Genomic DNA, 26,916 nt, shown 5'->3' with positions numbered 1-26,916 from the left:
CAGCTGGTACCCGCCCTGTGGGTTGCATAGGACTTGCCTACCAAGGGGTCTGCCTGCTTCCAGTGGTGGTGTTGCATCCTCTCACTGGTAGAAAAGCGAGAAATGAGAGGGAGGGCAGAGAGGCTCAGACAACAGTTCATTGGATTAATTTAACAGTACATTCTTCAATAGCTTCAATCTGTTTCACAGCTTTTTTCTGCCTGCCTGGCTTCCTGTTGTGGGATGGCCACCAAGGTCCCATCTCCACTGGCAGGGGATGCCAGGGAGCTGTCTCTCAGTCACTCTCGCTGCCTGTTCGGTGGGAGTCTGCCCCACGGCCGTGCTGCGGCCTGAGGCAGGCAGGCAGTGCTGTCCTGCCAGCGGACAGCGAGACCTTGCTGGCAGAGGACACGCTGCGGGCCAGGGGCTGCGTGGGGAACATAATGGTGCCTCGGGGTGCCTCCAGGAGCTGCCAGATCTCCCCCGAGGTGGAGCTGCCCAGGTACTCCCAGGGCCGGCGCCCGCTGCTGTCCCGCACCTGTACCTGGCACCCCAGCTGCAGCACCAGCACCTTGATGACGAGCTGGTGGCCGTGTATGGCAGCCAAGTGCAGCGGAGTGTACCCGCAGCCAGAGCGGGCATCCACGTCCAGGGCCAGCCCAGCCTGCCGTGCCGCTGCCGCCAGCTCCTGCAGGCCTGGCCCATCACCGTGCTTGGCCAGCCAGTGAAGGACCGTGAAGCCTGACATGAAGTCCCGCTGCAGGGCCAGCTCCGGCTCTTCCAGGAAGAGCCCCCGCACCCGAGCCCAGCACCCCGCTGACATAGCCACTAGCCAGGCGTGCTCCCGCTGCCCCAGTGGCACCAACAGCCCCCGGCTTGGGACATTCCTGAGGGAGTTCTTGGAGGGCATGGTGCGGGGCTGCTGCCCGCAGTCATCCGGCAGCGATGGGGGGATGCCCTGCACCTCCAGCAAAGCAAGCTGGCACCTGATGCTCCTGAAGACAGGCAGCCGTGCTGGGGGGCTGCTGTCTGGGGCTTGGGGCCCGGCGGGGCACTGTGCCGGCAGCAAGGACTGGGATGGGGGTGGCCCAGCAGGGGGTGGCTGCAGGGAGCGGGACCGGGCTGGCTGGGCGGGGGACTGCGGTGGGGATCGGGATGGGGGTGGCTGCAGCCCGCGACCTGACGGCAGCGGCAGGGTTTGGTACGGGTGCAGCAGCAGGGCTTGAGATCGGGTTGGTCCGTTGGGGGTCAGCACCTTGGATCTCCTCGGCGGGGGTGGGGATGACCAGGTGGGGAGCTGCTGCAGGGACCTGGACTGTGATGGAGGCAGCCTGGTGGCCGGTAGCACATCTGGGCCCGATGAAAGCGGTGGGGTTGGGGAGGGCCCGGCGGGGAGTACCTGCAGGGACCGCGAGAGGGGCAGCACCCCTGGGGCGGACAGCAACGGCGGGCACCGGCAGGGGGGTGGCCCCGGGGACCGCGTTAGGGGCAGCTCGGTGGGGGACAGCACCCTGGGGCCCCATGACAGCAGCGGGGACTGGGATGGTCCGGCGGGGGGCCGCCCCCCCGGGCCTGCTGAGGGTGGTGGGGCCTTCAGTGGAGGCATCCCGGTGGGGGGCTGTGGCGGAGACCGGGGCCGCGGCAGCCTGTCAGGGGGCAGCGCCCCGGGGCTCGATGGCAGTGGCGGGGACTGGGGGGGGGGGCGGCCCTCTAGGGCGTTGCGGCGGCAGGGACCCGAACGGGGCCGACCCAGTGCGAGGCAGCACCCCGGGCAGCGGTGGGGACCGGGACCGGGACGGTCTGTCGGAGGGCGGCTGCAGGCTCCGGTATGGGGGCGGCCCGGCGGGGGGCAGCGGCGGCGATCGGGACCGTGGCGGCGGCCCGGCGGGGGGCAGCGCCCCAGGACCCGACGGCAGCGCCGGGGGCCGGGAGCGCGGCGGCCCGTCGGGGCGAAGCGCCCAGGGGCCCGAGGAGAGCGGCCGGGTCCGGTAAGGGGGCGGCTGCGCGGGGGGCGGCGGGGAGCGGGAGCGGGGCGGCCCGGCGGGGGGCAGCGCCCCGGGGCCCGGCGGGGGGGCGGCGGCGGAGGCGGCGGCGGCTCGGCGCGCCCGGCGGCACTCGCAGCAGGGTCCGCCGCGGCCCCGGGCGGCGCAGCCCCCCGCGACGGCGGCCCTCGGGGGCTGTCCCCCGGCGGGCCGCGTCTTCTCCGCCACCTCCCCCGGGGGGCCGCGCCGCCGGTCGGGGTCGCGGCGGGGCGGCGGCGGCTCTTTCTCTTCTTCCTCCTCCTTGTCCCGCTCCTGCCGTTCCTCCGGCGGCGGCGGCGGCAGCTCCTCGTCGAGGAGGTCGCGGTACCTGCGGCGGAGGACGATGTCCTTGGAGGCGCCGGGCGCGGCGGCGGGGTGGACGGTGGCCAGGGAATTGACGAGGCTCTTGAAATATTCGCGGCGCTCCCGCCGCTGCTGCTCCGTCAGCGCCGGGTCGCGGAGGAAGGGCTGGAAGTGGCGGAGCAGCGCCGTGTTGGGGGCTCTGCCCCCGGCCCCCCAGAGGAAATCCAGCACGGCCTCCTGGCTCAGCTCCCGCGCCATGCTCCGGGCCAGCCGGCTCTCGGTACTCCGCCTCGGTGCTCGGCGCTGCACCCAGGTGCGCGGCGCTGCCGCGGCGGGGAAACCCGCCTCCTGCCGCGCCGGGCCTCTCCGCTGCCGCCGCCGCCTCCTTCTCCTCCTCCTCCTCCTTCGCAGCCGGGCCGCCACCCCCCCGGTTGCCTTTGCCCGGGGTGGCGGCCCGTGGGGCTGGGGCGACGGCGCTGAGAAACAGCGGCGGTGAAGGAGGGAAGCGGGGTAGAGGGGCTGGAGGAGCCTTGCTAGTGCTCTGAGAAGAGCGAGGGTAATTTGCTGGCGTGCGGTGAGCGGAAAGAGCACTTTGTCAGTCATTATGTCAGTGAACGGACTGGAGATGATGGGCACAAGTTAAAATGCAAGAAGTTCCCTTTGCGTGGGAGGAAAAACTCTTTTCCAGTGAGGGTGATCCAAGAACTAGAGTGGGTTGCCTGGAGAGGTTGTGGTCTCCGTCCTCAGGGACTTTCAAAGCTCCACGGGACGCAGTCCTGCTCTGTGTTACCCCACCTGAGCAGGGGCTGGACCAGACCGTCTCCAGAGGTGCCTTCCAACCTGAACCGCCCTGTGATTCTGTGACTTAGGAAAACTAGCAATAAAGATACACGAATGTGATGTGGTTCAGGGTAGCTGTTATTACAAGCGTGTGGGATTGTACCCACGTACAACAACTACACACAAGTACCAAGAGTGCCCAAAGTCAAATTATATCTCATATCATCTCTGTATTCGCCGTGTGCCTGAGGCAGGTTGGACACATGTAGTGCTAGACTGGGGACCTAGTGTTGTTCTGTATTGCTAATGCTATTATCACGAGGGTGTACATTACAGCTAAATGGGATGGATAAGATCAGGGCCCCAGTGGACAATGTGTCCTGTATACACCAAGCAAATGGGAGCCCCTGCCCCAAGGAGTTTGGGGAGTGAATATGGGTGGAAAGTGTGGGAGAGAGGGTGTGCTGGTTTTTTCTCTCCTACAGTCGGGGAACAGAGGTGTGGAGGGACTGAGCTCGATATAGGCTCCTGGCTTTAAAGAGGTCTGGATCCGGTCCTAAGTGACGCTCCAGAACTCATCTCTACTGCAGGCTCCCGGGTATCCGTAAATATTTTTAGCTGCCTGTAATCTAGGCAGCTGGAATACCCTCCAGCCCGCTGCAAGTCCAGAAGTGTACACCACCTTCACAAACCCCAGGCAGAGATTGCAATAGATGGTGTGTACAGGCTTGTGATTTCTGTTTCGGTAACACAAAACCTCGGGATAACTTCTAAGATTCATCCCCTGCAAACACGTTCAAGAGTGGATGCGTGCGGCAGTGTTGCTCTCGAGTAAGCAAGCTACACAGCTCTGTGCTTTTGGATTGCTGACTCTGAAGCATTAGTTTCTGCCTCAATACGTTATAATGCCGGTTTGCAGGATAAATTGCTCTGTGCAGCTGCAGGACTGTTAAACTGTAACCTCTGGAGTGGCGGGAGCAGCCCTGAAAGAAAGTTTCAAGTTTCTAAGTCAGAAGTTACAGTTTATGCAATGTATCAGAAAAGTCTTCCAGTGTGCCAAGGTTTGGGTTGCTTGGGTGATACAGCAAGAGAAAGTGCGCTACGTGCTCTGCCACATCTTGCTTTTCGTTTTCCCTGTGGTGTATATTATAGGAGAGTGTGGCTGCACCCCATCAGTGGTGTTCATCTGAGGTGGGTGCAGGTGCTGAGAAAAGGGTAAGTCTCATGTTAATATTTTATGATTTTGTACATGCTTTTGGTACAGTTCTTCAATCCATAAATACCTTTCTCCCTCTTCTTCTGATGAGCCCTGAATTGCAGTCACAACTCTGTGTTTGAGAGCAGCACGCTCTCAGCGGAAGCGGTTGTGATGAAATGAATGGAGCATAATGATACAGTTGTGATCACAAATAAGAGAGGAGGGTAGATTGTGAAGATAAAAAATCCGAGTAAATAACAGTGGCAAATGACAACACTCCTATGCAAGCGTTGTTTTGGTTTAATGGACTAAGGTGTAAGCAGGAGGCTTTCTATGAGATCATATTTTTATTTAAACACTCTTGGAGGTATTATCTTCCTTACTGTAAGCTTAGCTTTGACTAAAAAAAAATAGATGTTTTTCTACTGAGAAATGTCAGCCCTCACCCTGTAAACTTTTTTCTTGAAGTTAGTGAAACACACTCAGGTAACACTAAGTGACTGCTGAAGTACCTGCAGGACTGAGGCCAGCACTGAATGCTGATGCTTTTGCATTGCTCAGGTTGGAAAAGCCTCACTGAGCTTGTTCGAGTGAAATGGGTTAAACTGATGCATCTCACTTGACAGCCACTACTGGCTGGGAGCGTGTTGCTTACTGGATAGCTCAGATGGCGGACAATTATATGGCAGTTGGTTGTAACCCGTTTGGTTATGACTGTCTGTTGATACTCTTTGTTGGCACATGCAGAAGTCTGCTGAAAGAGTAGCTCGCGTTGATTCAGAGGCAGACCAAATGCTGGCACACGTCTCTCCCCTTACAGCCTGAGCTGCAAATCACATTTTGGGATTAAGGGAGTGTAACACTGCATGCAGGCAAGGAGAAGCGTAGCCCTACTACCTGGAGTTGCTTCATTGCCTGCTTCACGGTAAGAGGTTTAAAGAGACTCTTGTTTCCCTTTATGCTTTAATGATTTACCCTGTCTGTAAATTAGTCAGTTTTGTTGTGGGTAGGAGTCCTCAGTATTGCTGAATTTACCCTGGTCTCGCCCTCTTTGGGAGTTCTGGACACAGCAGGTCTCTTTGGGTGAAATTTGAATAAGTTGTGAGCAGTGCTAATCACAAAATGGAGGCAGGATGAAGCATTACTTCAACATTAAAAAAAACCCCAAAAATAAGCCCACCACTTAGTCTTGTAGCTTCCTATTGTTGTGCAAGAAGATGTTGCCTTTAGGGAGCTATATACCTGTGTTTGTTTTTAAACAGCAGGTAAGTTAACTCAGGTTCTGTGTCTACTTGCGTATTTTCTCATCCCATGTAATCTGAGAAATTGCCCCACAGCTGGCACAAAAGGTTATTAAAGCACTGATGTGCCATATCTGCAAAATGATGCAAAACAGCTTTGGAAAAATGGAAATGGTTCCCGCGGGGTCTCTAGAGTGAGGGACTGGCAATTCCCTTTCCACAGGTACCGATTTGTTAGCAGCAGTTATGAAACTTTGTGGAGCGAGGGGTCTGCTTCTTCCCACTGAACACTAGGAATGCAAGGAACTACGCTAGCTGAGATATAGAGAGATTGCAGAACATTTCTTTGTCATGATGGGTTTTTTTTCCCTACTCTTTCAGCATGAACAGCCATACCCAGGAAGGTCTGTATGCATGAGTGTCACAGAGAAAACTCCACCACTTTGAGCCAAGCTTTGGGCCAAGGAAGGACAAGGTGAGTCACCTTAGGGTTTTGCAAACGCGGAAGGTCTTTGCGTTAGTTAAGCTGATGCAGGAATATCACGCATGCCTGTAATTCAGACAAGGGGAAGCTGTGTCTGCCTCACCCACAGATGCAATGAGGGCAACTCTTTAGATACGATCATCGGGTTTCCACTAGAGGCTGCGCTGGTCTGAGCACATTTCCCAGTACAGGCACGCTCAGCACCTCCTCACCTGGAGCTGTGCATGCAGGAGGAATTTGCTATAAGGGCAGGAACATGAGTCTAATATAGCAGCCTCCCTAGGATATTAGCACTAACGCCTAACACATTAGTGTAATAAAAGCACCGCGTCAACTATGCTTGCAAAAATTTACAGGTAGAAACCCCATTAGAATTTTTTGGTTTAGCAGCTTTGCTATTGATGGCTGCACCCGTGCCCAATTAAGGGCTGCTGCCCCAGGTGCAGATGCTCAGCCCCAGGTGAGGACCAGTACCAGGCAGTGCTCTTTGCTTCCTCTGGTTCCTGTTCAGTCTGGGGGCTTGTGGGAGCGGGCATGGGTGACGGCTCTCAAGTATCAGCTCCCGAGTCCTTCAAAACACAATAAAAAGAGCTGTGGGAAGACAATGCCTGGACTTTGTAGATACCTACAAAGAGCCATGTGTTTCTTCGTAGTGGTATAAAAATGGCTTTTAGAGTGAAAAGGTAAAAGCTTTGGGTTGAAGGGTGTACAAATGGTAAGCGTACCACTGAGGTTTATTTACTTACTACCGTGGGTCATTTAGTTCTAGAAGGTGCTCTCAGTTTTTATCCTTTTGGCTTTTTTGTTTTGATTCTGTGTATGTTCACATAAAGGACTAGCATTGATGTGTCTGTAATTCCACGTGTCCTTCACGTGTGCGGCAAATTGGATCTCTTCTGTAGCCTTTTGGGGTTTTATGCCTTGCAAAATGCTGCAGGAGCTGACCCAGCAGGGCCCTTCCTTCATTGCTGCCTTGGTTGAAGGCTTGCAAGCAGATGTGTTGAATTTAGTCCTAAGAGTCCCACCTTTGCAGGTAAGGAGGTATCATGCTTAACATCAGGATGTTAAGCATTTTGCTAGTTGGAGGAGCAAGGAAGCCAGCTGTGCTTCGCTTCTTCCCTAGAAATCACTGGAGTGGGAGAGCAATTGGCCACCGTGGCTGTCGTTTGGTATGCCCAGCTTGTTTGAAAAGGGAGCATGAGCGTGTTGGGCAGGAGGGGAGGGCTCAGAGAGACAAGAGGAATGGGGTGCCTGGTTTTGCCCTCTATGTCATTATAGGAGGGCATTAGGGCTCCTGCTGGCAAACAGCCCCCGCTGTGGGAGCTCCTGTCTGACTCCCTGTTACAAATACCTCTTTGCCGAATCCCCGTTCTCCTTCTTAACCAAACTGGTAGCGGGAGGACCTCACCAGTGCCTTGCTGGGCCATCTCTTTGCAAGGGCCCCGGGAGCAGATGGGTCTCTCTGCTTTCAGCTGTCCCCCCCCCCCCCATCGCTCTAGGGCTGCCGGAGTCGGAGAGAGTGGCCCTTTCAGGTGAAGGGGAGGGGGACAAGCGGCCGGGCTGGGGGGGGGCGGCGGGCAGGGTGCAGGCCGAGCTCCCCCTCCCCGGCCAGCCGGGCGGTGGGGCAGAGCGGCGCGGCCCCTTCCCGGAGGGCTCGCCAAGAGAGGGTTAATTGCAATTCCCGCTGGGGATCGATCGCGCTCCCGGGGCGGCCCCCCGGGGCTCCGGCCGCCCGGCGGGGTTCCCCGAGCGGGCGCGGGGCTGCGGCCGGCCGGGGCGGTGCCGCCCGCCCGTCCGCGCTCCCCGGCGGCCCCGGGGGAGGGCCGGGGGGGTCCCGCCTCGCCGCCCGGCCCCTTTGCATTGCGCATGGGCCCTCCCCGCCGGGTGGCCATGTTGCAGCCCTAGCAGCCAGCGCAGAAGGCGGCGGCGGCGGCGGGCCGGGGAGCGCAGCGCACTGCACCGCACCGCGATGGCCGTGGCCGTGGGGAGACCGGCGGTGGGTGCGGCGGCGGCGGCGGGGAGCGATGCCGGGGCCTGCGGGGCTGGAGGAACGGAGGGGTGCAATGCAACGCCCGGGGCGCGGTGCTGGGGGCCGGTCGCCCCGGTACGGCGGCGTGCGGGGCCGGGGATGCCGTGCCGGGGACCGTAGGGGCGCAGCGCCCGGGGTGTCGTGCGGAGGGTCGAGGGGACGGCGGGGTCGCCGGGGCGGCGTGCCGGGGCGCCGCCGCCTGTGCCTCTTCCCGGGGCCGGGGGGACCCTCGCAAAACTTTTTCGCCCCGGTTTGGGGCCGCGGCTCTTTGTTGTAGCGGGGCCGGGCCCGGCGGCGGGCGGCTCCCCCCGGAGCCCTTGGCGTTGAACCGCACGGGGCAGCGGGGAGACGCCGGGGGTGGTCCCCGGGCTGCTTCCCGCCAGGGCTGGGGCCGCGGTTAGTGTCTTGCCGCGGCTGTTGCTACCCCGGCGATTCCCATGGATGGGAAGAGGTGGGAGCGGGGAGGGCTGTGCTTCGTACGGGGTGGGCGGCCTGGCGGGCGGGGAAGTGCCCGCAGCCCCTGGGGGGAGGCTTTCTGCGCTCGGCTGCGGCGGGCAACGGTCATGGAAATCCCGGCGTGAAAGCCTTCCGCGGAGCACGAGTGTTTTGCGTCTTGCAGCGTGACCCGTTTTTTCTGGGGATGGGTTGGCCGGGAGTTTCTTACATCCATGTTGAGAAAGACAAAAGATTTCCCCTTTACAGAGAGAAAAGAAAAAAAAAAAACCCAAACCACAAAACCTAACCCACAAAAACTAACAGATGCTGTTCCCGAAAAAAAAAAAAAAAAATCTCGCATCTAGCTTGTAGAAACGTGAATGAAACTCCACCATGACCAGACTGAATGCACTTTTGTGCATCGTCGGCCGGGGGAGGGAGAGAGACTTGACCGACTTCTCGGTGACTTTTTTAGTGCTTGCGAGTAAAACAGATGTTGCCCATGAGCGGAGGACTTGAATGTGGCTCCTTCTCATAATAAGAAAATGGTCTGTGTTCAAGATGTGACCAGGATGAGGCAGTTTCTTTTAGCATTTATTGTGCCTTTATGGATCTGTGGGGCTATATGGTTCCTCTGATGTGGCAAAGCAAATGTATGAAGACGGGGTTAATGTTGTTACTGGAGGTCGGGAAGTTATGCTACTAAGCAAAATAAGAGCTGATGTTTGTTAACAGAATACCTATAAATTATACCAGCTGTTTGTAAAGCTTCTTCTGAAATGATTCCTTGATCTTACGGTCTAAAGCATGCTTGGAAGTTGGTCTTTCAGTATAAGAAGATGCACTGAGATCACCATTTCAGCAGGTTTTTAGGGCAGGCTGAAGGGTTTTGCCAAGCAGAGCTGTTTTGCTTTGTGTAAAGTAGCAACGTCACGACATGCATAGGCTCAGGAACATGGCTTATTGCAAGATGTGATTGCTGTTTGTTCTTGCATATCTGTTTTGCTTTATTTTTCTATCATTCTATTAAACTGATGCCACTACTCAGCATCTCACATTTTTGGTCAATTGAAGTCCACGAGCAATCCCAAAACAGCATTGACAGAGGGTTTTGCACCAGTTAAACTAAATTCTAATCTGTGTGCCAGTGAGTCCAGTCCCGTGGGACTGACTGCAGAATAAAGCATCCTTCAGCGTGAGAAGCATGTGCGTGTGGGAGAGGAACGGATGAGGGCACTCGGCTTCCTCGTAAGCACCTGGTGGGCAGACCGTTCATTCTCCAGAATCGGTGCTTTTTGGAGAAGAGAGTTGTTTTATCTTGGGGTGATAAGAGAAGAAGGGACAGTGGGCTGGTATGCAGTAGATGTTGGGGGCGTTTCGTCTCGTATACCTTGTTATCTAATCTTCTCTGCTACCACTTTGCATGCTGCTGTTGTGTTGCTGGGGGGGCGGTAGGGAGTTTGAAGAAATAGCTAATTATATGGTAGAGCAAGGCAACGCTGATGAATGTTTGCCTATCAAGCTTTCAACATAATAATCATATTTTATAAGGGCCCAAAGTGGTATGTGTCTTGTTGGAGGGAGCGTGCGGGTAGACTTAAAGCAAGGGAGAAAGAAAAGAAAAGGAATGAAACGAAAAGCGAGTCAGTTTGACTTAAAACTATGATAACATTCCTGAGTCACAACCTTTTACATGCTGGCAGGATATAACATTATGTTAATTGTAAAAGCATGCATAAAAAATAACTTCAGCAAACTGCTCTGAAGTGTCTGTGTTTAATTGTAGCTGAGCAGGGTGTGTTTTGGTAGGATGGGCGGCTTTCATTTTAAGGCCCTGATCCCACAGATGTGAAGGCACATGTGTAATGCGCTGCCTGTAATTTCATTTGACTTAATAGAGACTGATCTCGGAATGTAAATGTAAAGGCATGCATAAGCAAAGTTTTGGCAGGATTGGTGCTGGGAGCTGCCATGGGACCTCTCAGCTGATGAAAGCCATGCATATGCTTAAACATACATCAGGGTGGAAGGATGCATATGGTCATCTGGGTTCAGTGTGAGATAAGCCACTTGAAGCCTGGAAACGGTTGAGATGTGCTAGATAGGGGACCCTCTTCCTCCTCCCAGGTTAATTCCCAGCATCTTGACCAGTGCTGGATGGTTTCTCAGGACTTCAGAGCATGGAAGAGGGCTCTGGCCTCCCTACCCTTCTCTTTATTTATTTATTTATTTAATCCTAAATGTTTACAGAATCATAGCTTGGTCTAGTTAAAGGAGCAAAAGTAACTTTTACTCATATGTATACACTAATATATGCTCCTCTCCAAGTCAAACAAAAATTGATGGAAAATGAAGCTGGAACACAAATTTTGCATGGGAACCATGCAAAACGTTATCTGAGAGATTAAAGCAGCACAGTGTATTCTTCCATCTGTTTTAAAAATACTTGATAATGAGAGACTGCCAGTTTCCATGGAGGGGAGGGAATGAAAGAGAGAGACAAGACGGTAGAGCAGGGCTAATGGAGCTGAAGACTCTACATGCTTTATCTTTCTCTGAGCAGCAGATCTACCGACACCCACTGGGGTCAGCAAGAGCTGTGGGGCAGCGCCTTTGGAAAGCCACATTGATGCATGTTGGCGGGTGGAGCAGGGCCACCATGACCGCTGATATTAGGCGATGAGATGAGCACTAAGAACGGGGATACATCCTTGTCACTGTGAGTGTTTCTGCACTCTTGCTAGCTGAGAGTCTGACCGTCTTCACCGACGAAGATGCGACTGGGTGGGAGAAGAGCTATTGCGGGTGGAGAGCTGAAACTGAGAGAGGTTGGGGGACGAGGCGGGTTGGGGATGGACCCCAGGGCAAGGAGTGGATTGTCACACTCCAGGCACAGGTCAGCAGTGCTCTGGCTACTTTGCAGCTTGTCTTTTTCCAAGTTAACTGCAAGGCTGAGCTGTCCCTGCTGTCGGGTATTCTCCAGGGAGCATTGCGGGGCTGCGGACTCTCGTCCCAGTGAATGTGGTGATGTTGTGGGCTTGGGTGGCACTGCTGGGGCAGCTGAGATGGCCTGGGGCATGGGCTTTGGCTTCCTTGCCTGCTTTCCACCGCAAAGTGTGGCTTTTTGGGCCTGGCTCAGCTGCCAGTGCCAGAGAAGCAGACCTGGGCGGTGCATGCGGGACTGTATTTTAGTTTGTGAACTCTTCATTTCCTTTATTCACCTCGGTGCCTTGTTTGCAGTAGGAAATTCTTTCAGACAATTCTTGTTTCTCCCCTTGCTGTTAACAATGGTGGGAACCTGTCTCCTCCTTGCCTTGTTTTCAGCACAGCCTCAGTCATGGGGCAGCTTTTCCAGCATGAAGGAGCTGACCTGGAGTCAGGATCTGATGGGGATACTTGGAAAATCCTTATTTTGTGTAGATGAGATCACGGGGAATCAATTTTAGTGTCGGAGTAGGGCCTCTGAAATAATGATGGGGATTGATTAAGTAAGCAGCATGAATCTGAGAAGTAAAATATTTACTCAAGAGCTAAGGCATGTTTTGTATGTCCCCTTCCCACCCCTGCAGCCCCTGAGAGAGTTTGCTTTACTGGCTGGCTGCCTGTTCTGGAGCAATTTGAGGGTTGTCGCTTCTGTTGTGCCCTTGGTATGCCTCTTCCTCTCGAGGTAATGCCGACAGCACGGACACGAGGCTGCTCGGTAGCTTGTGCCTTGCTTGGCAGGAGAGGGGCCAAGGGGACAGGGTCTTCTGTTGGCTTGGCAAATGGTTCTGTCTTGCCCAGCTGCTTTGTTGGCTTGGTTTGGCTCTAGGCTTCAGTCCTATAAGCTACAGTGGCTCTTGGAGGAAAAGATACTGAAGCAGTTTCAACTAAAAACAGTTGGGTGCAACCAGGTGATTTAAAAAGAACCAAAAAAAGCCCCATGTAGTACGTCAAGCTTTTTTTAGGTACACTATCTAGCTGCCTTCGCTTCCAGCTCTGTGAACAGCTCTCCAGCCTACTGTAATAAGTGATGCGTAATAATGGTTCAGACAAACACCGCGGTGCTGTTAGCGTTCAGCATTAATACTGGTGGAGAATGCTCCAGATCAGAGACAGAAAACCGAGTTCAGGGTCTTGCTGTCTTAGCTAAGAGCAGCGGTAACAAAAATTTACCCCAAATGTTCTTCTTTCTCCCTATAAGTGCTAGTTTGCATCCCGCTATGTGATCCATTCAGTGAGAGGGGAATAAGAGATGTGCTTTCTTGGCTACTTCGTTACATCTGGATGCTTTTCCCCCTCCTCTACGCCATGGTGCCTGGTTTAGACGTATGTGGGCCAGGACTTGCAGGCATCCCCAGAGCTGGTTTCATCCACAGCTCGGGCAGGTGTGATTGATGTGGGTGTAGGCAAGGCCCGGTTGGCCTTGCATGAGGCGGTGGAGAAAGAGCCGTGAGGAGGAAAAGCTCCCTGTGGTTTTCCATTAGCAATACCCAGCCCTTCCACAAGCTTTCTTGCTGTGGCTGCGCTCTCTGCTCGTCCAATATAAGTGATACCCACTGTTGGCATGAAATGTAGTCCAAAGGCTATTATTGCCATTTCACTAGTAGTACAATTATTTTGCTGAGGTCTGCAATTTATAAGTTTTGAGCTATCTTTGGGACTCCTTATTTAAAAAAACCAGACCGTGCTCGTGTTTAGAAAAGTGGCTAAGTAGCCTTAGGATCTGAATGTGCAATTAGAGCTTTTGAAGTTGCTGAAAATATGGAGGAGCTGAATCTTTTTCTTGCAGGCTTAGCCTTTTGTTTCCTTTAGTAGCATCCCAGATAAGGTGATGGCAAAAAGCAGGCTACTACTGGTTTTCATTTTTTTTTGTTTGTTTGTTTTTTCCATCTCAGCTTATTGCTCTTTAGATGGTTCTATTATCTAATTGGATTTTCTGTTACCATTTCTGCATCCCAGATTTATTTTCAGATGGGATCTAGCTGCTGGAAATATGTTGTTGAAGTACTGTAATTGCGGGTTATTTCTTTACCAGATCTGGTCATGAATACTTGGCACAAGCTAATAGAAAAAGACTTCTTTTAGAAACATTTTGGGTTTGCCACAGATGTTGCCTGCTTTGCCAGCAGCTCCTGAGAACTGATTCCTGTGCACAGCAGTAGTTCTAATACGAATTGTTTCTGGAAATCTGCATGCATCTTGTGTATTTAATTCAGAAATCATATTAACCTCTTCATGTGATGGGAATGGAGGGGGAGAAATAGTGTTTCAAATCCTGAGAGGCATGTTTGTAAATGATTTGCAGGACTGTTTGGGGCCATCTGTGGATCTGAAGGTGTGGTGCAAAGTTGGGGTGTTTTGCCAGGAGGTTAACTGGGTGCAAAGTGAAGTACGATGTCCTGTGTAAGCAACAGACTGAACAGAATCTCTTTGCCAGACGTGCTGAACGCACCGAGTGTGCGAAATGCTTTGCTTAAGCACATTAACATGGCTTCAATTAAGTTTCTGACAGTCTGGTGGTGGCAGCCTCTGGTTTTGTCTCTAAAGAAAACTAAGGTGGGAGAGGAACAAGTTTGGTAGATGACTTGCTTGGCTTGCTCAGTGACAGTGCGAGCTTGTATTTCCCTCTGCAGGGCAGCGCGGTGACTGATTTGCCGTGAAGTACAAGAGCACAAACTGCAGTATAGATGGAATGGCAAGTCTGCTTTTATTCTTTCAGATAGATGTTTCCACTTGTAACCACAGCCAAGTCTTTGCCTTTCGAAGCACACAAATTATCTTCTTTCAGCCCCTGTGAAAACCCATCTCCTCCAATCTGAGTCAGCCTAGGAGCTTTTGGCAGCTTTCAGATGAATGAAGAAGAGCAGGGTGACGGTCCTGGCTTTATATTTCCAGGACAGAATTTGGCAGGCAACAGCCTAGCTTGGAAATAAGAAATTTGCAACCTGGGAAGGTGAAAGTATCTGGTTATTGTTGACACTCGTTCTTGGCATCTCTCTGCAATAACGTGGATTACCCCACATCCTCCAGATGTGTGTAGGAAATGTACAGGGTTGCCAATAAAGAGGTTGTGCATAAATGTAGTTGGATTTTCCTTTTCTTGCTGTTTCATATGGTTAAAGATTTTTGTTTTCTCTGTTGTCTCCTTTTGTTTTAATCAGTAGAATAAAATTTCTTGGATATCTGCAGAATGAACTTAGAAACAGCATGGTTAATGATATTTCAATAGTCTTTGTTCCTAGTTTCAGATGTCAAGACTGATATTTTCAGAAATTGCTGAATTAAATAACTGGAAACAGTTCTCATTTATTCTCAGCTTTTACGGCTAAAAGATTAGGTCATCATACTGTAAGCAGGTACATTGCTAGCTGTAAATGCTAGCAGTGATTACAAGGCTTAATGCAGCCATCTGGGGCTGAACACATGCACAGTCCTCAAATCTTCACGTCAAGACCCCAAGAGGAGCAGGGATTTTGCTTGATCGTCTGGTGACTTGCTCTAGTGGTAAATCACACCACTAAACTACCACATCCGTTGGCTGCTGCTTTTTCCTCCCTCAAATCTGTTTCATGTCCAGGTTGAGCTATGGCAGGTCTCATTGTGCCTTTTCTTTCTTGGTCAGTCACAGAGTTCTGCGCTCTGAAATTTTATGTCTGTGTGTAAGTGCGAGGGTGTAGATACTGAGGGGGGGAAGTAATTTTTTACATCCTGTGTCAGCAATTTTATCTGTAAAGCTTTCCCTAGTTGTGGCCAGGTAACTCACCACGGTGGTTGTTTATAACAGAAGAAACAATGCATCAATGATTACGCCTTTGTTAGCTTATAGAATCAGAAGATGAAGATTTTTAATTACATTTGAAAACAGTTTCATTCGTTTACTGTATAGTGTATGTAATTTCCAAGCCAAGAAGAATCCTTAATGTTTCTAAATGAAGGCTTTTCTGCCACAAAGTGTCTTTTATCACAGAAAATGCCAACCTAGTCTCATTCTGTTTCATCTGTCTCATTAATATTAAATACATGGCACTTTAATATGGCAGCCGAAGCAAAGCAGGGAATTTCAGCTAATATCTGACAATGGCAAGCGGAGATTAAATGACATCCGACTGCAATTTGCTATATATAAAGTAATTGGCATTTTCCAGGAGCGTTTGACCTAATTTATGGTGGTTTTTTTCTCCCCCTGCCCCCTCAAATCTGTCTTCCGAGGTTGGTTAGTCATCAGGATTTCTGAGCCTGCAGTCTGCTTTTGAGAAGGTACTTGGTGCCAGTCAGTCCTCGGAGCCCCTGCGAGGGTGAGAGGTGCTAAGCATCTTTGGGGAGCAGGCTGTTGGGGGCCTGAGGGTGCTCCCTTGGTCGGTGTCAAGGCTGATGTGCGATGAGTCCCCATAGGGACCCGCTACAAGAAGGGTCGGAGGGTGCTGCCTCTGCACCAGCCTCCGCACCTGCAAGATATGCTTCTGCTGTGTCGGACCCATTTTGGAAGTCGTGAAATGAGTCCCTGGCCAGAGTCCTGAGGCAGCCCTTCTTCCCGGCTTTGAGTTAGCTCTTCCAGAGCGCTCCTGTCCTTCTCGTAGTCCTGGCTTAGTCTTGTGGAGAAGGGCAGGGTTTGGTGATTGCAGCACAAGCTTCTGGTGTCCAGTGGAGGTGGGAAAGTGGCACCGGATCTGGGACGTGCTTTGTGCTGGGGAGAGCCTGCATGCAAGTCTCTGCTTTGGCCCTGAGCAGCTCTTCACCGAGGCAGTGGTAAACCCTTCCTGATGCTCTGAATTACAAAGAAGCTGGACTGAAAGTTGAAAATAAACAACTTCTCAAAGAAATGCCTTAGTTTCTGGAATGCACAGCTGATGGTCACTGAACAATTAGAACGATTTAGTTTGGTTTCTGATATATAATTGCCAAAAAGTAGTAGTGTCGGGACCTTGGGTTTTGTGTTTCCAGGTAGCTGAATATTCATCCTGCTGGAAATCACTTTTGCTAGTCAGCATTTGGAGTTATGCAATTATTCATTATTAGACCATTAATTACAAGAGCCACTTGGGATTAGGGCTTGTGTGGCTGGCATGCTGCAAGTGTTCCAGCTCCTGATTTGCTGGGTGGTCTTGGGCACATACCTTCATTTTGGTATGCCTTTGTTTTCTCCGTCTGTAAAGCACGTGTTAATTCCCTTCCTTCTTTTGTAAGGTGCAAAGCTGTGATGAATGAATTAATAGCACAGCCACAGTCACCTTTACAAACCTAGCTCTACTGCACAAAATCTAGTGGGATCTTGTGGCACAGAAGCATCGCCAGACTAATGCTTTTGATTAAAAACACTTTCAAAAAAATAGCTATTCAAATAGGGTAATATGCAAGTTATGTTTCCAAGGAGATTTAACAAGTAATTCCAATAAGGAAGAAGGGTTTAAAAGTGAGCAGTGTGGATAACTGTGCTGACCTTGTTTCTCAGGGTTTATGTAAATGCAATTGAGGGCAATTTTCACGTAGAGCATTCCTAAGACATGTGGTGAGTTTCTCTGTTGTAGGCCAGAACCACTTACACATCAAAGGCAGAGGTGTTTTGGTTTTGTTGTTTAAACAAAAACATTATTTGAAATTGTAGTCTGTGTGGCTACTGTCTGTTGCTGAACACAGCTACATTTCCCCCCGGGTTTGGCCTGGCCAGGAATGGAGCTCAGAAAAGCATTTTTTCTGTGGGATGTGCATTACTTGGTTTTGATATAACCTAAGGAAAGCAGTATTTTTTTTATAGCCTAACCAAGCAACCTGATGATTTCTTCCAGTGGGATGAGCCAGAAAGCTAAAAGTATAAATCCGGGCAGGCTAGCTGTGATACAGCTTACATGCAATGAAGGGAAGTATAAAGTTCACACAGGCTAAAAAATGGTTGATGTTTCTGGCATGAAATAGGTGGTTGGTCCCTATGTAAAACACATAGTAAGTGGTCCCAAGAGAAGAGCGTGCAGATGCCGTCCTCATCTACGCTAACTGTGGTAAATGGGTCTTTTTCTGGACTGTATGTGCTGAAATATCTTGGCAATTGAAAGCTGTTCAGGGCAGGGGACCTGGCGTTTCTGGTTTGGTGCAGTGCCTTGCAGAGGAGGGTCATGGCCCAGCATCTCGGGTTCAGTAGCACTCAGTGCTAGTAAGGAAGATGGAGATGGTTGGATGGGTGCTGTCCTCCTGGCTTTTGTTGAAGTAGGAAGACTGTGCAAGTCTGCTCTTGAGGTTTACCCTCCAGTTTGCACCCTTAGGGGCTACTGAGTGGCCCAAAGAGATGTGAGTAAAAACATCATGCACCCGAGGAAGGGCTGCTCTCCCGCCTGCACTGACACTCCTGGGGTCAACATGTGCTGGCCCGCCACAGGTCCGGGCTCTTGTGCTGTGTTGCTACTGCGGTGTGCAGAATGGGAGCCTTAGCGCTGCATGTACAAACACAGCTCTTTCTCCTGGACAGTCAGGGAAGTGAGGAAGAGCTGGACGTTAGCCTTCCTCTTTGAAGGCTTACAAAGTTCCCAGAGCAGTTATTTACCTGTCAGACCTCAGCTGCTCTGGGATATAAGCAACCCATGCAGTGCTGCTTGTGGCTTCATGCATTACCTACCTCTTTGAGCAGTGCAGAGGTGGAGACTGCTGCATCTCCAGCCTTTGCGGTGTTAATAAGGGATACGCAGCAGCAGATCACTTGCTTTGATATCTCTCATTAAATAACTCGAGCCAGGGGCAAAAACGTGCACCGCACATGGGAATCGTGCCCCAATTTTGGGATAGGCAGGTCTGCAGCGCTTGGAGTTGTAGAGCATGTCAGAGCAGGGAGCTCCTTCGTGTGAACTCATCTTGCCTAGTCCTCTGCAGGAAACACTTGCTCGGAGCCGGCTGAATTTGCCTTTGGGTGTGTTTGTCTTCCCGAATCCTTAGGTTTGGCTCCATAAAGTTGTGACAGGATTTACCTGCCCTGTCAGGTCTTTAAAGCCTTGCTGCTGCAGAGAGACGAAGCACAGTGCAGTGGAGCCTGCTCACTCGGCAGGACCCCTGCTCTTCTGTCACAGTCGTTCTTGCTCCACGGTGGACTCGTGCTTAGCTGTTATGTTGTATGTGCTGGCATAGTTAGTTGGCCAAGCTAAACAGTTCAGTGCTTTACTTGCAGAGGGATACCTGATGTGCTCTGCTGCCTATCCTGGTGCTTCCGTTAAAAAAAAGGAATTGAGGTTGAGCCTAGAAAATGGGATCTGGTATGGGCAGCCTGTGACCTGCGTGGGACCCTAGCTAATGGGGCCATGCGCTGGCCTGGCGGTCTGCCTTTGCAAATCTCGCTGCAGGCAAGCAGCCTGTCGTGAGCTGCCTCTGTGCTCTCCTGCCAAGGCAGTGGGATGAGAGGTGGCTGGCACACCTGGGCACTAGATCACGCTTCTTTGGAGTGACACCTCTTAGGAGGAAAAGAGGATGAGAAAGGTGAGTAATGTGAGTATACAAAGCTACAGCATAAAGTAACTGCAGGAGATGCAAGCTAATGGCAAATCCTCTTGCTTATTATTCAGAGAAACAGCCTTGCAAAATGTTCCATTCTTCCCTTCTGAAAGTTGTCCTTGAGGTATATATTTCAGCAAAGTGGAGTGCAATATGTATTGTCTACACTCATAAGGTTGCAAGACTTTGAATTCTACCAGGTATGTGTTTAGCTTGACTGTCTGGGAGAAGTCTGAGCAGCTGGACTATTCAGATGGGTAGTAGGCTAGAAAATTTGTTCTGTTCATATTTGGGGTGTATCAATGAATAACATTAGAATTGCGGGTTTAATTTAACACTAGTCTGTTACGAGCAGCGGCATGGATTGCTACAGCACAAATCTTGACAGGAGGGCAGAAATTAAAAGTAAGTCTGAACCTGACTGCTTTTGCTTTCCTTTAAAGCACAAGCATGACGGGTGGACAGTCAAAGAATGTGGTGGCCAACATTCATTCATCTGTGGGGGTGGATACTTTCCAGTTCAACCTTTTAGCAGGGCTCCATCGACAGCTAATGGATGTTGCAGCAGCCTGTGTATGGAATAATTTATGCACGTGGGTGAATGCCAGAGGTTTGCAAATCTCTGTCAATGGCCTTGTGAGCAGCGGCCTGCTGCAGGAAAAATAACATTGGATTAGCTCAGGGTAATGTTTGGAAGTGTCACACTTAGTTCCTAAAGACTGGCTCTTCTGCAGAGCAGCACTGGGCTCTAGGCAGGGTATTCTGAAGTAAGCAGAAATGTATTAAATATGAGTATTCTTCATGCATCAAACAAGAAGTGGGAAGCAACACGGGGAGATGTTTTTAGCTACCGGCTTTTCCCAAGCAGACTTTGCAATCTCTCTGTCATTTGGGAAGACAATTCCCTTGTTTCAAGTACTTGGAGTGTCTGGGCAAATGCCAGGTTGCTTCATCTCACAGCTCTGAGGCAGTTTGGTACCATTACAGACCCATTATCTGGCTTTGGAGCTTGGTGTTGGGTGCCTTTTCTGCAGCTAAGAGATGGAAGCCTTACTTCAGCACCAAACTTGCGAGCTAGATGTGAACCCAGCAGCGTTCCGCTGCCTGTTTCCAGCCTTTCAGCCTCCTGCTTTTAATTAAAGCTGTCGCCACACTGCAGGCTGAGCAGGACCAAGATACCAGAAGCCAAAGGTCCGCCTCACAAAGGTATTTGGGAGCCTTGGTATGTGGATGGGAAGCCTTTGACAGTGTGTAGGGCAGGGTCAGTGCCTGCCTCCCACTAATTGTGGTTTGTTTGCTCTCTGCTTATCCAGCTGCTCTGTGGCAGGGCTGAAAACACCTTTGAAGTCTGGCGTTTTCCCGTCATGTTGGTTTTAATGACAAAGTGTATCATCACACCTGAGGAGCACCTTAGGTGATAGCTACCCCTTTGCAAGCCCTCAGACTGTCTCTCTCTCTTTGCAAAAGTGCATGCGCACCATTTAGCTGTGAGAACCTTTGTTTCTTTGAGAATAATTACAGAAGGCTACCAAGAGACTTGCTGTAGTTAATCTGTACTACCTGGTGTGTTTTTGCACCTTATGCCTCCAGATGTGGTCATACGATAGAGCAGTGCTTGCATCCGAGCAGCTGGCGCGGTTGTCTTTTGCAGGGGTATTTTGGTGGTGTTAGAGCCCAGGAACATTTTGTGGTTTATTGCCTGACCTACTGGATGGAGGAGGCACGGCCTTCAGACAGGAGGATGAAACTCCTGTGTCAGGTTTGTTCGTGGAGGTTGCGCTGTTGCATCAGATATGGAAGCTGGCCAAGCAGAAACTCTCCAAAGACCTGCAGGGGCTGGAAGGATGTTATTGCTTGAGAGGAGGTACTTGGCTATGTTGAAGCTCAGCCTGTAGTTGTCACCCGTAGGGAAGCGACCAGCACAGAGTGCTGCCCACCTTACCCTAGGGCTGCTGGAGCTCTGCAGAGGCCGTGCCGGTGGTGCGAGCTCACTGCTGAAGCGGTGGGAACCTCTGCGTTGCCCGTGTGGGGGGTCAGTGACCAGCTCAAATGCAAGTTCACTGTTCTCTGGTTAAAGACCCTGTGTTCCCACATAAAGCACGTAATCTTTTAAATAAGTGTTGGCCGTAACACACAGCGTCTTCTCTTTCTTCTGAAAGAGACTGATAACCACACCACATTTTTACTGCAGGCCTCTTCCTGGCAGAGCCGTGGTGCTGGGAAGCATGATTAAGTGTTTATGGCCAGCGGAGCATTGCCAGTAAATGTCCCGTTCCATAGGAGGAAAAATGACATTCGCAGCTACCCCCATAGTTTTGGCAAAATAAGCTGGGTCCACAATTGGTGCGCTCAGCAAGGCGCACCGCTCCTCCCAGCTACAGGATACCGGGGGCTGTGCAGACCTGGCTATGCCGGCAGCCGCTGCTTTGAGAAGCCTCGGGTAACTTGTTTGCTGTCCTCATGGAGCTTATCCCTTGCCTGCCGTGGAAGCATCTCCCCTCTCATTTCCAGGCCAAGTGTTGCTCCTACTATGTGTGTGAATGACTGCTTACTGTCTCTCTTGTTACAGATGTCAGTCTTTCTGGTGGACAAGTTGAAATGCAACATAATCCTCAAATGTTCTGGAGCTTTGACATATGCCATGAGATCACTGAACACGCAGCTCTGCCAGGGACTGTGTTGGGACAGAGAACTTTTGAAAAAATAGCTATAGGGAGGCTATTTCTGGAACCACTGGGCGTGGGGGGAACCAAACACAAAACCCCCTTACTGATGGTAATAGCTGTGGGGAAAAAATCCAATGACTAGAAAGTAAGTTTTCTTCATTTTAGAGATGCAAGTCTCCATGCTTTGATCAGGTCAAAAAGTATTAAAGCTGTATGTTATATTTTGTGACAGTTTCTAAGGGGACTTCTGTCTCATGTCCACAGATCAGTGAGTTACCAAATGAGAACTCCGCCTGCTAATTTACATTGCTCCTGAGTGCTGGCCAAAGGCCATCAGACCCCCTTCCTCTTAAGTACCTGGAAAATGGCAAATCACTGATCTAGCCCATAGGATTACAGGCATTGATGATGAACCTGCTGCCAAGTTACAGATGTGCATTGTTTTATCAGAGGGATCTTAGAATAGTCATGGAAACCATGCAGAGCATAGCTGTGTCTGTTAGACAGTTATTCGTCATTAAGTGAATTAATTGGATTAAGTGTCTATAGTGGTCTTAATACATGGCCGCTTCCCACTCAAGTTTATAAATCAGTTTGCTCTTCTGTGCCATTCAATACACAAGTGCAACGTCTTTCATCAGCTTGCTGCATGGGTGATATTGGACATATTCTTGGAGTGCAGAGCAGGGGCTGATTGCCCTTGCTGACCTGTGGGCTTATTCTTGAATTTCCCCTCGTAAGACAGAGCCATTTCCTTTCCTGCCAGCGTACCCTGGGACTGTTTTCTGAGACCAGACTTGCTGACCGTGGGACTCTTAGTACTGGAAAACCTTTGTGGTTTTTGTCAGGTTAGTGTGCAATATGCTTCCTGAGGTTTTAGGGGATTTTTTGCCTTTTTTTGTGTGTGTGTGTTTGTTTTTGTTTTCCTGATGGAATAAACTTTGTACGGCTGGAGCATTGTGCCCCCTAAAGTTGATAGCAGGTTTTGGATCAAGGTCTCAGAATTATTTATAAGTAAGAACAGGATTTTATGGTTATAGGATGCATTTAATTAGTGTCTGGAATTTAGCCACTAATGTAAGTTTGTTTAAAAAAAAAAAAGAAATGTTAGTATTTTCCTTTAGAAGTTTTTGTTTTCTACATGTATTTGTTCAAAATAATACTTAGTGTTAATAAAACTTAGCAACAGTGAAAAGAAAAATATTTTTCTCTCGCTTATTTCCTTATGCTGTATATTTTTTTTTCTCTGTTCTCCTGGGGTTTTTTGTTTTGGGGAATGTATGTTGCTTTTTCTAGAGCAAAAATTAAAATTGTTCACCAAGAAAAGATAAGCTTATGAAAACATACCAGAGGCTGGTAGCATCTGAACCTACTTGCATGAGGGGAAGCGTGGTACCTTGATGTTTTATTTATTTATTTTTCATTTCATGTTGGACAGTCTTGAAGAGATTTCTCCCTTCCCAGCCCCAGGAATTTAGTGTGGCGCTCTTTCTTTTCGTGACTGCTGATGCATAACTGCTGTTTGTGGGAAGTTGAATGTGGGATTAATCTCATCTCTTAAAGAATGAGCTTCCTCCCCTGAAGTCTAGATACACTTCTTGGAAACTTGCTGGGGGTATTCACTGACACTGCTGAGCTTGAGGTATGTGCAAACAGATTGCAGGCTGTAGAATACGAAACTGCCCAGAGCAAGCACACCCTCTAACGATGGTTGGAGTCTACCAGGTCTGGCGTAGCAATGCCACGGTACTGCGCTTCACGCTCAGAGCACCTGAGCCTCCTGGGTGCTCTGCAGTGGCAGGGAGTTCCATTTGGCCTTGAGCAAGCAGCTGCTTGGGCCATGAGAGGCTTTGCTCTCTCCTTGTTTATGCCAGCCCCCTGGGAATCCTTCAGCTGACAGTAATCAGTGTCCTAGCATTTGACTTTGTGAGCAGCATCCTAACCGGTGGTAGTCTGACCCCAGGGAGTGGGATGAGGAAAAGAGAGATGGAGTGTGACTTGGGTGTATCACTTGAGCCTTGCTGTTAGCAGGGGGACTTGCAGCCTCTCTCTTAGGGATTGAATTTTAAGAGAGAAGAAGCTCCAACCCCTGAAGGTATAACCCTGCATGCAAACATTGAGTTTGGTCTCAAGTGATAGGACCCCCAGCTGGGTGCAAGTGCAGAAGCACGTTTATTGGGAGAGAAATCGGCTACCGAAATGGCACCTGTGCCAGCCTTGTTCCCCTCGCACACCCAGCCTGGTAGCACCGAGCTGGCTCAGTTTCCAGAGGATGGGCGGGGGGAGGAAAAGGGCAACTGTACATGTTTGTGCTTTACTATGAGAGATTCATGAAGGGGGGTCACGGGCAGGTTTTTCCACATGTAGCGGCTTATGTCAGTTTTGCATCTGGCTTTATTTGCATTATTAGGATTAAACTAATAAATCTACTTGAAATCCTTGATGATGGGAAATTGCCGTTTGCCAGTGCTGTGCTGCTGAGGAAAGGCTTTCTCCAGGCTGGGTGTCTGGTCTGCACAACAGATTATAAAGCTTGTACTGCACGTTTGTGCTCTGTTGTTCTTTTCCTAGTCGGTTATCACCTGTGACGTAGCTTTCTAGATTAAGCCTGACGTTTGCCTTTATTACAGGCTTTAGCGATTTCTGTAGTACAGTGCCCAGTGTAAAATGCATAGTTGTTAGGGAGGTTGCATCGGTTTCAGTAAAAAGTTCTTTTGTTGGCTTGCATTTGTGTACAGACAATTTTAGTTGAGCTTAACCCCACAGCAAAGGCAGTGTCTTGTTCTCTGGATTTCCAGGAGGACTGGGGAAGTGCTAGTCTCGAAGCTGCCCTTGAACTACGCGTGACTACATGATCTCTTGGCTCTTGCCAGTGCTTGGGAGCCTAGCTGGGTGAACACCCCTCCACGCAAACGCACACACACATGCTCAGATGTCCAAAACTGTGCATGTGTTTGCTTGGAGACCACAGAAATACACTGGAGACTGAAATGGAGGACACACAGTGAGGTCTGTTTTGAGCCCAGCTGCTTAGAAATTGTTAGCGTCTTGGTGGAAAGCCTGGTAGGGAGCATGAGTCCTGGTGAAGGAGGCAGAAGACGGAGGCGCGAAGGGTGAAAGTCATCTCTGAGCTTTAGCTGAGGCCACAACTAGTATTAGTTCGTGATACCAAACCTCTTAGTCATTGCCAGGCCTGTTTATAGCACTCAAGTCAGGTGGGTGTGTAGCCGCAGCAGTTTTAAAGTGACAGGTTTGGCTGTACCCATGCATTTTGCTGAGAAGTTAAGTCCTGGATTTCCCCCAACTCAGGTAGGCTTTGTTACTTCAGTTGCCTCAGTAGGTGTTCCTGCCTGATGACAGGTAAAAGCACAAGAAAATAAAGGCCAATTGTGTGGCTGTTCCTTATTCTGAATGCCATGGAGTTAGCTGTTTTTCCAGGTCCTTTCTCCTTTGCAGCTTTTCCCTTCTAGACATCCCTCATACAGACAACGTTGCTACTTTTACCCAAGCTGATAAAATTGTAGCCTTCAGAAATTAAGTTCTGTGGCTGGCCTAAAACATGACTTTTCCTGCTGAGGAGCACCTCCCTGCCAAGTAAGCTGCATTAAGGAAATCATCACAGCTTGTATAAAAAGAGTAAGGAAAGCTGAGGTGACTACAGGAATTGAAGTTCTCGGTGTAATCTGAGCTTGGTCTGGTGGGAAAGGTTGCCCAGCCTTTTGGAGGCTGGGAGCTGCGAGCTAAAATACAGCTAGGAGCCATGCAAGTGCTGCGTGGGCTTGTGAAGGGGGCACCCAGGGGGGCCTCAGAGGCTCTGCCAGGAACATGTCGTGTGCCGGGGCAGGGCCCGTGGCAGGAGTTGGGGGTCTGGTGCTGACCCTGCTTTCCTGTTAGGTTTCTTAGCAAGCTGGGAATTGCTCGCGAGCTCCCTACCCTCTGTGCCGGCACAGATTCTCAGCCTCTTGCCAGGATCCAGCCCTGGGGTGGAAGCTGTGCTAAAACGGTTCAGGAACCTGGTGCATCCAATGAGCTGTGGTGTGGCCTCATTGCCTTTATAATATATTCCCAATTGCACCAATGAAACTATTTATTTTATTCCCCCGGAATTCCTGCCTCAGTAATAGAGGTGTTTGGAAAATAGGTCCCTGCAAAAGAAACTTGCTGGACAAGCCTAGCGTTAGGTGTCATTGCCTGTAATTGGGAGAAGGTCCCTCCCTGCTGTGCCAAGTTCTCAGGCTTGTCTCCTGCTGGAGATCCCCACTCTTGTTTTAGGGTGATGGTGTCTGCCTGAGCCGCCTTTGGAGGTGAGAGCGCTCGGAGGGTCCGGAGGAGGGAGGAAACAGTATTGCTGTCTGTCTGCTTTGTGAATGGTGTAAAGATGTTTCTATGAAAAACCCTCAGCTTTTTTAGTGCCTTCAGAGGGATTCAGCCTCGCTGGCAACCTGCTCCTTTTTATCCCTGTCTGTGGATGGGTGACTTGCAGCCGGTGAACCATGAGGTGAGAACAGTCAGGGCTGCAGGAGTGTCTTGCTGATGCTGGTTGGCAACACCATCAAGATCCCCTTGAATTATCATGCTGTGGCATGGCACAGGGCAGGGAGGCAGCATGAGGTTTCTCTGCTGTGGCTGTAGAGTCTGTAAAGCTTCATTCTGGCTGACTTGTTCCAGATGGTAGGTAGCTAGCTTAATTTGGGCTGTCTTCACTTTCTTGCTGACATGGGCTCCTCCTGAGTTAATTAGCAGATGAAGTTGATGGTACCCATGCTTTCCTGTCTGCAGTCACAGAGGTCTGATGTATGGGGGTTGGGGGGGTGGATGGGGGGACAGGGAGAAAAAGTGATGTTTTCTCTACTTTGGTGCTAGCTGGGACTGCCCAGGCTGACTCCAGCAGGAGATGCGATTTTAGTCTCTCGCTTCCCTCTTGGAGACATGCACTTGGTGGAACATCTATCTCTGTGACTTTGTAGGTAGCTCCTCTGGCCCAGGCAAAAAAAAATGGTCATGGGAGTTGGATTTCCTTGCTGGTCTGTTTGCAGTGGAGGCTGAGGACATGTTCTGGAGAGGACAGAAATGTTCAGCTTCAGAAGGGAGTTTCGCTGTGCTGCGTAAGAGGCCTTGGTGGCCTATGCTGCGGTGGGAACTTGCAGTTCTGTAACATCTTTCACATTGTATTACTTGTAGTTAGTCATGAGCAGCTAGAGTGCAAGGAAAGCCTTTTCCTTTTCCGGTCTGTGAGGAGGAATAGCTCAACATAAACTCCAGTGCAGATAATAGGTGTGGGGCAGAGTGGGACTCTCCATGTTCATGGAAGTCGGTTTAGATCTCTGGAAT

At 50.6% G+C, this 26,916-nt stretch overlaps 2 protein-coding genes across 15 annotated transcripts in view; one reads left to right on the top strand and one right to left on the bottom strand.

Moving 5' to 3' along the window:
* Positions 1 to 230: 230 nt before the first annotated feature.
* SOWAHB (sosondowah ankyrin repeat domain family member B) lies at positions 231 to 2,593 on the bottom strand. Its single transcript, XM_041126023.1, has 2 exons — positions 2,095 to 2,593; positions 231 to 1,979 (listed from the first exon to the last, which is right to left on the bottom strand). The coding sequence occupies exons 1-2, from the start codon at positions 2,559 to 2,561 to the stop codon at positions 275 to 277; spliced, it is 2,172 nt and encodes a 723-aa protein (XP_040981957.1). The 5' UTR covers positions 2,562 to 2,593; the 3' UTR covers positions 231 to 274.
* Positions 2,594 to 7,863: 5,270 nt separating this feature from the next.
* The window catches only part of SEPTIN11 (septin 11), a 66,316-nt gene continuing 47,263 nt past the window's right edge, over positions 7,864 to 26,916 (top strand). For 7 of the 14 annotated variants that reach the window (XR_005932602.1, XR_005932595.1, XR_005932600.1 and 4 more), the window contains exon 1: positions 7,864 to 8,002. Coding sequence is in view for 7 of the 14 variants with exons in the window: in XM_041124080.1 (XP_040980014.1) it covers positions 7,976 to 8,002 (27 nt within the window). In the remaining 7 variants the exon portion in view is untranslated. Of the gene's footprint in view, positions 8,003 to 22,414; positions 22,434 to 26,916 lie in introns of those variants that run through there. The other 7 variants (XM_041124087.1, XM_041124088.1, XM_041124089.1 and 4 more) reach the window with 2 other exon arrangements.

The sequence above is a fragment of the Aquila chrysaetos genome, chromosome 1, assembly GCF_900496995.4.
Source record: "Aquila chrysaetos chrysaetos chromosome 1, bAquChr1.4, whole genome shotgun sequence".
In the NCBI taxonomy this organism is placed as follows: domain Eukaryota; kingdom Metazoa; phylum Chordata; class Aves; order Accipitriformes; family Accipitridae; genus Aquila; species Aquila chrysaetos.
The sequence above is the reverse complement of the archived record's forward strand: the minus strand, read 5'-3'. Positions and strand labels throughout refer to the sequence as shown.